At 25.8% G+C, this 9,443-nt stretch overlaps 1 protein-coding gene across 1 annotated transcript; it reads left to right on the top strand.

The window, feature by feature from the left end:
- Positions 1 to 493: 493 nt before the first annotated feature.
- On the top strand, positions 494 to 3,901 carry LOC126550288 (odorant receptor 94b-like; the record flags this gene model as incomplete). Its single annotated transcript, XM_050201505.1, has 6 exons — positions 494 to 1,265; positions 2,223 to 2,307; positions 2,549 to 2,648; positions 2,808 to 2,933; positions 3,246 to 3,404; positions 3,857 to 3,901. Coding segments are annotated over exons 1-6 (1,263 nt in total), but the record flags the coding sequence as incomplete, so codon positions are not given.
- Positions 3,902 to 9,443: the final 5,542 nt, after the last annotated feature.

Below are 9,443 nucleotides of genomic sequence, written 5' to 3'. Positions count from 1 at the left end.
AAATCTTAAAATAGTTCTGTTGAATGGATTATATTATATTTTATTCAACCTAAATGATATTTTAGATATAATGTATAGAAATGCAAAATAAGTAAACATTTTAACATTCCATAGTTTTTTCTAATGTATATAATTATAGTAGTTTCATAATTTTTATAATAATATGGATTTGTATATGGATTATATTACACTGAAAATAGAAGGGTAAAGGGCACTGAAATATTATATGGTAGTCGGTGGGTATTTATTTGCGTGACACTAATTATTATTTTATACTTATAATTATTATAATATATAATAATTAATAAACTTCTCAATCGAGGAGTTTTTTAGTAAAATAATTAAATATGTTTTCCTAGTATATTTCACATGACCCATTTCAGTGGTCTTGTGCTTCATAGTACCCATATTTTTTAAGTTTTTCTTGGTATCACATGCGAAAAAATAATTGCTAACTATCAACAGACGACCGAAGGATACATATTGATATTTATTATACATAAGTGTACTTGATATTATGATGGACGTTCGAGATGAAAATAACTATGTTTTCAACATTCGGTTGGCTAAACGTATAGGTTTATATCAAATGTTGGATCCTGAAACTATAAAATATCACGGAAAAAACGTCTACCATATTGTCGCTGCATCAATCGCACTGTATTTGTTTGTCTTTTCGATCATTTTGAACGTTAGTGGTGTGTACTATTGGACGAACAACATGCCTATAAGTGTTGACTATTTTTGGAAAGCTGAAACTTCGATGTTCGTAATTTACAAGATATGGATTTTAATCCACCACTCGAAAGATTTATGGAACTGTTTATCTGTTACATGGTATGGTTATACAACATTCAACATTCGGAATAAACGTGTACTGGACCGTTGGCGAGAACGTACGGTGTGGTTCACGAATGTGTTAACCTTAATATATTGGTCATCGGTGGTCATTTACACTATCAGTACCCTAGTATTTCGTGAAGATATAATTTCCATGAAAAATTACGATGGTTCGATCGGCAATTACCGACAGAACGTTATGAATTTATATTTAATCGTATCTGACGAAACGTACAACAGATACTATTATACGTTTTACCTGGTCGAATCTGTGTTTCTAATATTTCTGGTAATATTATTCCCGATATTCGATATTCTTCTGATTACTCTGTGCTTTGCGATTTGCGGTCAAATGCAAATGATTTTCTCTGCGTTCAAATCAGTTGGTTATGAATCAATTTGTGATCCTGTAGGTTTATCAATTGGTGAGTATATCTATGACTTGAGGTTCACGAATAGTATGTATTGTACAAAATGATACGTACATTTTTCGTTATAATTTTAGATTTTTTTATTTCTGGATATCGTCAAATTAATACTATCTAAAAATCGTGAAAAATTCCAACAGTGAAAATAATAATAATAATCCTTGGAACTTCAAAATTGTAAACAATAATAATGTTAATGATTATAATTATAACAAAAAAATAATAGGTACACGTAAAATTTATTTTTAACAATATTCCTTAAGTTTTTTTAGCTTTTCTTTATTTTTATTGTCTGCAATTATGAAAATAATAAACGTGCAATAATATTAATTATAATAATAATAATATAGACGATCATATAAATTTCAAAGTCTTAGGCGTAGTTTAAAGATAAAAGTTATTTTATTTTTAATCTTGTATTGAAATGTATATATATTATATATTATTACATACATTATTTTATGTTATTTAATTAATGCATATTTTAATGATAAAAATTAACTCGTCATATTATAAGTCACATTAAAACAACAAAGCGTAATGTAACTTAGTTAAAAATGATTTAATTTTTAACTTCGGCTTTATCACAAGTGATATTCAAAAGAAAAAGAAAATAAGTTTGATACGTAATTTGTTGTATAATAAAAAAATAAATAAGACCAGTTGTAATAAGTAGCTGTATAAAAGATTTATATTTGGATGAACACCTATCGATTGTACTGACCTTTGAAAACCGGTGACATTATTTTTGAATTTTTGAACAACAATCTATACTCTAATTATGGGCATACATATTATTTTAAGTTTACCGTAATAGATATATATGTGTGAATAACCGTCATCATTTATTACTTATTTGATAACTGATTCAAACCACACATACTCATTGAAAGTTATCACGACATTTTTGAATGTGCACACATGTTTTTTTTTGTTTGCTTGTAGATTTTTCAGACGAAAAAAAAAAGACATCTGATGAACACGATTTAATATATGATGAATTAAAAACAAATATATTTGATCATCAAGCAGTTATGAAGTAAGAAATATAGTTTTTTTAAATAATTATCAATTATCATAAACCATTATTACATTTCAGCTGAAAAATGATTATACTCAGCATTAATGGTGTATTTATATTATAAAATAAATAAGAGGGATGGGGAGGATTGAGTTGCGCTTCTACATTTTTATCTCTTATAACATATTATGTGTTTATACATTTACTTAATGGAATATTACATACCTAATAAGGCTCTATATTATTATCTATTTTTCAGGAAATATGAAGACTTTTTAGCTCTATTTGGAAAAGCAATGTTGTTACAAATTTTTTTTTCGTCATTTTCTCTCATAGTAGTTTGGTCTATTTTCATAATGGTAAAAAATTGAGTTGTACTTTGTATAGTTATATATAATCATTAAAAATTGTCTGTTGTCTATTTGCAAACAAAATAAGTATAATATTAAATTCATTGAAATTTAAGTTCACGTTGTTTTTGTGAAATAATGGTCTTATCTAGAGAAAAATGATTTCAGAGTTTTGACAATAATGACAGATTTGAGGCTTCGGATATTGTGTTAAAAAAAATGATGTGCTCACTTCCAGCATTAATGTTTCAAATATTTATGGTGTGCTATTTATTTGATAAATTACACAAGCAAGTAATTTAAATTGCGTTATTTTTTTAGAATTATGTATTAGGTGTTATTTAAGTTTGAATTCTTAGGAGCTTCTATAATATTTAATATACAATTATTTAATTTAAATGAATTTAAGTGAGGTTTAACATTAAATATTAAATTATTTTTTATCACAACGTATGTTGTTTGCATACATTGTGAAGTAAAAAATTCAGTTAATTCTTTACATTAAATACACGCTTTAGGAGATTTATGGAAACAAACAAATTATATACGTAGTCGTATGTCTTTAGGTTTTTAATATTCTTTATATTTTTATTTTTTTATTTGAAGAAAGATTCAGTAATATTTGCGTTGTACAGCAGTAATTGGACCAAAATGGATATGAAGTGTAAAAAATTGATATTGTTGACAATGCGGATGAATAATGCCAACTATAAGAAGTTAAAATTCACAAGAACAAAAGTTGTGAACTTGGAAATGTTTTTTAAAGTGAATACAATTAATATTATAACTATTATTCAATTAAGATTAGAAAAATCTTGTCAAATTATTTATGAAACTAGTCTGCGTCTAAAACAATTTTGAATTTTATGTTTATTTCATTTAAAAAAAATTAGCACTTTAACTTCAAATGCTTAATTATTTTTAAATGTTGGTACTATATTTTTGGTTTTATTTAATATTGGTGTATAAAACTTTGATGAGAAACCTAGAATTAAATTTGAAAACCTAAGTTGTAATATGAAAAAAAAAAAAATACTAATTTGTTTAATTTTTACAATATACTATTTTAGCGTGTTTAAAATAATAATATACACATTTGGTACAAAATCATGTGCTTAAATGTCAAGTGCTTTACATGCTTACGGTCCTTTAAGAACTAAAAATAAAAATGGTTTGTCAAAAATATTTATTAATTTGCGTTATTTGTTTTTTTACAGACAATGGGTGATTGTTATACAATTTTATCAGTCTTAGTAAATTATATGAAAAGAAAATATTAATGATTTTAATTCCTGAGCGGAGGGATGAATGTATTAATTTTACATTGAAGTGTAATTTAATTTTAATTTTCTTTTTTTTTTTGTATTATTATGTATACGACTACATGAAGAGTAGTAGATATAATGATTAATAAAATATTATATTAAATTAAATCTCTCGTAAGTTGTTCTGATATCTTTATGTAATTTTTTTTTTAAATAGATAGTATGTTTGATTCATATTAAGGATGAGGGATTGGATATAATACATACATATATTTATATTATATAGATACATTGTTTTTTATTCTTACACGTTTAGTTAAATAATTTATTTATTAAATCAGTTATGCAACTTAGCTTAGATATAAAGAAAAGTATGACAAATAAATTAGTTAGGTAATATTTTAGTTGTATTAATTTTACAGTATATTCAAAACCAGATAATTGAAACAACAAAACTATGACAGTTAAATGTGAATAAAAATATGAAAACTATTTAACACCAATGAACTAGAAATTGTGTCATCATCCACGTTTTAAAGATAAGACCTCCAAACCATTTTTTAAAATACTATTCTATCCTTTCTAGTCATTCTGTAACATCCCTATGAAATTTTTTTTATAGTTTTAACTTCTTTATAATAAAAATATATATACGTCATTATTTTTTGCCTCTACGTGGGAAGAGGTTAATAACTTGTATACGTCAAAATCGTTATCAGTTTATTTTACTTATATAAATATAAATAAAAGGATGATTGCAATATTTTGATTCATAATTCATCAACATCATTTTACGACTTAGCTAAACATAATTACTTATTATATATTTGATTCTTATGCATTAATATTCTCAGAATGTCTTTTACTTTAGAATATACAATTATTTTGTATGAAGTTATCACATCAAAAGAAATAAGTAACGACTAAAAAAGTGATCATGAAGATCATAATTAAAACATTATGTATTATTTTTCATTTATGTAGTCTTATCATTACTTCGCATTATTTAAAAATAAAAAATTTGATAATTCCAAAGAATATGAGTACTCTCTGTTAATATAATACTGAAGTTAATCTATTTAAAAACTGCCCTTCCCCCCAAAAAAATAATTTAATATATATAATTGGCTTTTATAGTATAATCGTTCAATAAAGAGGATTTCAAAACTTTAATTATAAAATAAAATGCAATACAATGTGTGTATGGGTTTCTTGTACTAGCAATGTAGTATTATATCACTTGAATATACACTTGATTAATAATTCATTATTTTTAATAAAAAAAAAATATATTTTGTTATATTTTTATTACTTATAATATTACCTAAACATTCATTTACATTTTACTCATCGTTTGTTACATACTTTTGGAACTCAAAAATATTATGAATATTTATAATGTAGCATCATTTTGAAATTTTGAATACTATTTCAAAATGTATTTGTTTTTATTATGCAAAAGGACTTTAATCTTAATTGGACTAAGCCAAGAGGGAACACAATACAAGGGTTACCAATCTGAGTATGGTGTGCCGACGTGTCGTGAAGGTGGGTGTTCACTGACGCATCAGCGTCAGGCCATGACGATCGTAGCAGAGTCTTTTTCATTGTTGAATTTTCGTTCATATTATAATCATATCGCATACTCCCGCTAAGTATGAATCGATCATAATAATATACTATTTACCATGACGCCTGTTGGAAAACCTTAGGTCAGAGGCCGCAAAATGTTTCAAGCAAGTGAGCTACATTTGAAATTTTAAGTCCCTGGTAATCGACATCCAGATTGACTACGAGCAAAAAAAAAAAAAAAAGGTCGGGTAAAGAATAATCATTTATTGTTTTCATAATAATAAAAAATAATATAATATAATAATAACAACAATTTAAACATTAATATAGTAATAGTACATGAGAATAAGTGACATTTTTTTTTTATTCATTAATGTGATAAGTGGCATTGGATTTCTGCAAGTTCTACATTATCTGATCATTTATTACGCAATCGACCGATATTGTTAAAATTAATTTTCTTAGTGACTAATAGGAAGATCAACTGCTTGGCGACCCCTGCCTTAAGTCAACAAACGGCCCCGATCGCAATTTCTCACACTCAGCAAATAGCCATTCTCTACTTATGTATAAGAAGCAATATACGATGTTAATAGCTGATAAGTCAGTAACATAAGATAAAGAACGTTTAATAATATTGTTTGAATCGAATGGAATAATAACCTCACTCAATACACAAGACGGCTAACCTTACACTAGACATCTAGTACAAACTTACCCAAATTTCAACAAGATTTTAATTTGATTTCCGTTTTTTTTATACAAGTTTACGACGTCACTGAACGTCATATATATGCATCAACTTCATCTGTTTATTTATGTATCTACCTACAATTAAAATTTTTGAGTTTTGAAACTATGACTAAAGTTTAAAAGTAGATCTAATTCATAATTTGTTAACTGCAACATAACTATTACTACTATGCCTATAATTAAAAAAGTTTCAGTTGAACATTTCAGGATTTTTTTTCGAATATTATGAAGGACTTTGAATGCATTTTATGAAATAAAAATGTAAATGATCACGAAATTTATGATGGATATTTAATTAATAGTCAATTTTTATTCTAAACCTATATCAGTCCCACATAATTAATATTAAGGAGTAAGTCAAACGAGGAGTTACCTATAAAAGTAAATTACATGTTTCCGTAATAGTTTTCACTCCTGCGGTTAACAATTCAAGTGAACAGCGTTCAGTTGACAACATTACTAGCTTTCACGTTGTGAATGTACGAACCTAGTTGTGTTAGTTTATAAAAATTTAATATATATATTTTTTTATATAATTATTATTTAAATACAATACCTGTATTTAAAGACATTTAATGGTTGTCAACAAATAAGTATTTAATGTTTGGCAAAGGACAATCGGGAGATATTTATAAATGTAATTACCTTACTTGTTGTTCTAAAAATTATAGAAATAAAAATATTTATGATGGATATTAAGGACGAGAAGAATCATGTTTTCAATATTAGATTAGCAAAATGTGCAGGTTTATATCAGCTGTTGGATCCCAGAACCACTAAATGTCTAGGTAGAAACGTCTACCATACTGCATTAACATTCATTCTGATGTATATATGTACCATTTCGGTTATGCTGACTGTTAGCTGTTCGTACTATTGTAAGGAAAATATGTCTATATGTCTAGAAGATCTCTGGAAACTAGAAACTGCGTTGTTCATAATCTATAAGATGTGGATCGTTATCCATCACTCGAACGACATATGGAACTGTCTGTCGATCACTTGGTACGGTTTCACATCATCATTCAGCTTCCAGAAGAGACATATACTGGATCGTTGGCGAAAACGTTCGATGAGGTTCTCGACTTTGTTCGCTTTCACGTATTTGTTTTGCCTGGCCATTTTCGCAGGACTCACACAGACATTCCGTAATGATATAACACCGGTAAAAAATCGCGACGGTTCGGTCGGATATTATCGACAGAATATTATGAATTTTTACATAATTGTATCTGACGAAACGTACAATACATATTATAATACGTTTTGCTTTGCCGAAGCATTGTTCACCAGCTCTCTAGCAATGTTATTCCTCGTATTCGATATTCTTTTGGTTACACTGTGTTTTGCTATTTGCGGTCAGATGGAAATGATTTGTTCTACATTCGAATCAGTCGGACATAAATCGATTTGCGATTCTCGTTCCCCGATTGGTGAGTACAAAGAAAAACACGTCAAATTATTACAAAATAATATATCATATTATATTGTATAAAAATAAAGACAATTAAAACTCATCTTTGACGTTTTGGAATTGCGTTGGTTAAAAAAAAATATTATACAATGCGGTACAATTATAAACATTCCTTATAATATTTATTTTATAGTCGATAATCGCATTAAATGTTGAAAATTACATTTTAAAATAAATGCTTTCTAACTTAATGTTTAAGACATTTCCTGAGAAACTTGTTTTTACCATTTGAAAATAATAATATAGGTACTGTATGTTACTTGTGTTTTTTTGACCAACTGATAAGGTTTTTAATTTGATTCTACTCACATGCTTAACAATTGCTTTGTTTACTTGCAGATTATACCGTGGTTGAAAAAAAAAGGTTATCTAACGAACACGAATTAATTTACAATGAATTAAAAACAATTATAATTGACCACCAAAAAGTTATGAAGTATGAGTTAATTTTTTATATTTGATTTTTATGAAATAATATATAATTTTAATATATGCATTAGCTAACAGTATTCTTTGAAATAAAAATATGTTATTTTTATAAACTTTTTTCATTTTTAATTGAAGTGTATAAGAATGATTTATATTTTTATATCAATTATAATACAACTATTCACAAAATCTGTTTTTGTTTTTTAGGAAGTATGAAGATTTTTTAGCTCTATTTGAAAAAGTAATGTTGTTACAAATTTTTGTTTCGTCGTTATCACTCATTTTAATTTGGTTTATTTTCATAATGGTAAGAAAATCTCATTATACTTAGATTTATAATTTATTATAAATCTATTGTAATTTGAAATGTTGTTTTTAAATTTAACATTTTATTTATTTATTCCTGCTTTAATATGTGTTTATAAGATATCAAACAAAATATTGTATAGTAGTATAGTCATTCATCTTTTTTTAATTCTTGTTGTTCTTAAATTCAAAATGTTATATTTCATGTACCTGCTTTTTAACTTAAAACGATAAATGCATTTAAAAAATATAAACGATTCCGTCCTGCTATGACTCTATACATAAGTGTGATTGTGTGAATATGATATAATTATTTTAAATATGTACATACATTTGTTTTAGATTTTATATGGCGTGGATATAGTTGTGGCTTCGGAGGTTACAACATTAAAAATGTTATCCCTAATATTTTCATTCTCCTTTCAGATATTTATGGTGTGTTATTTATTTGGAAATTTACATAATCAAGTAATTTAAAATTCATAAATAGTTTTAAGATTATATATTCGTTGATCTATCTGATTTGTACATTTAATGAATTTAACATAATAAAAATAATTTTTTTTTTTGAATACAGCCTAGTTGAAATATATATTTAATAAACATTTATTTAATGTACAAAAAATTAAGTATTAATTATTATAACAATATATTTAATTTTTGTAATTACACATTTAACAACAACTAACAACTGTAAATACCTATACAGTATACAGTATACACTATACATAACGTAGAAAGATAATTAGCATTGACAAATTATTTAATCAGTAGTTTAATGGTTCTTAATAAATATTTTATTTGTGTTTGTACTTTTTATTGGTTAAAGAAAGATTCAATAATATTTGCATTGTACACCAGCAATTGGACTGAAATGGATAAGAAGTGTAAACAACTGATATTATTAACAATGAAAGTAAATAATGCCCACTATAAAAAGTTAAGATTCACTAGAACAAAAATTGTAGACTTGGAAATGTTTTTTAAAGTAAGTGAAAATATTGT

The sequence above is a fragment of the Aphis gossypii genome, chromosome 2 (assembly GCF_020184175.1).
Source record: "Aphis gossypii isolate Hap1 chromosome 2, ASM2018417v2, whole genome shotgun sequence".
Lineage (NCBI taxonomy): Eukaryota > Metazoa > Arthropoda > Insecta > Hemiptera > Aphididae > Aphis > Aphis gossypii.
This window is presented reverse-complemented; position numbering and strand designations above follow the sequence as displayed.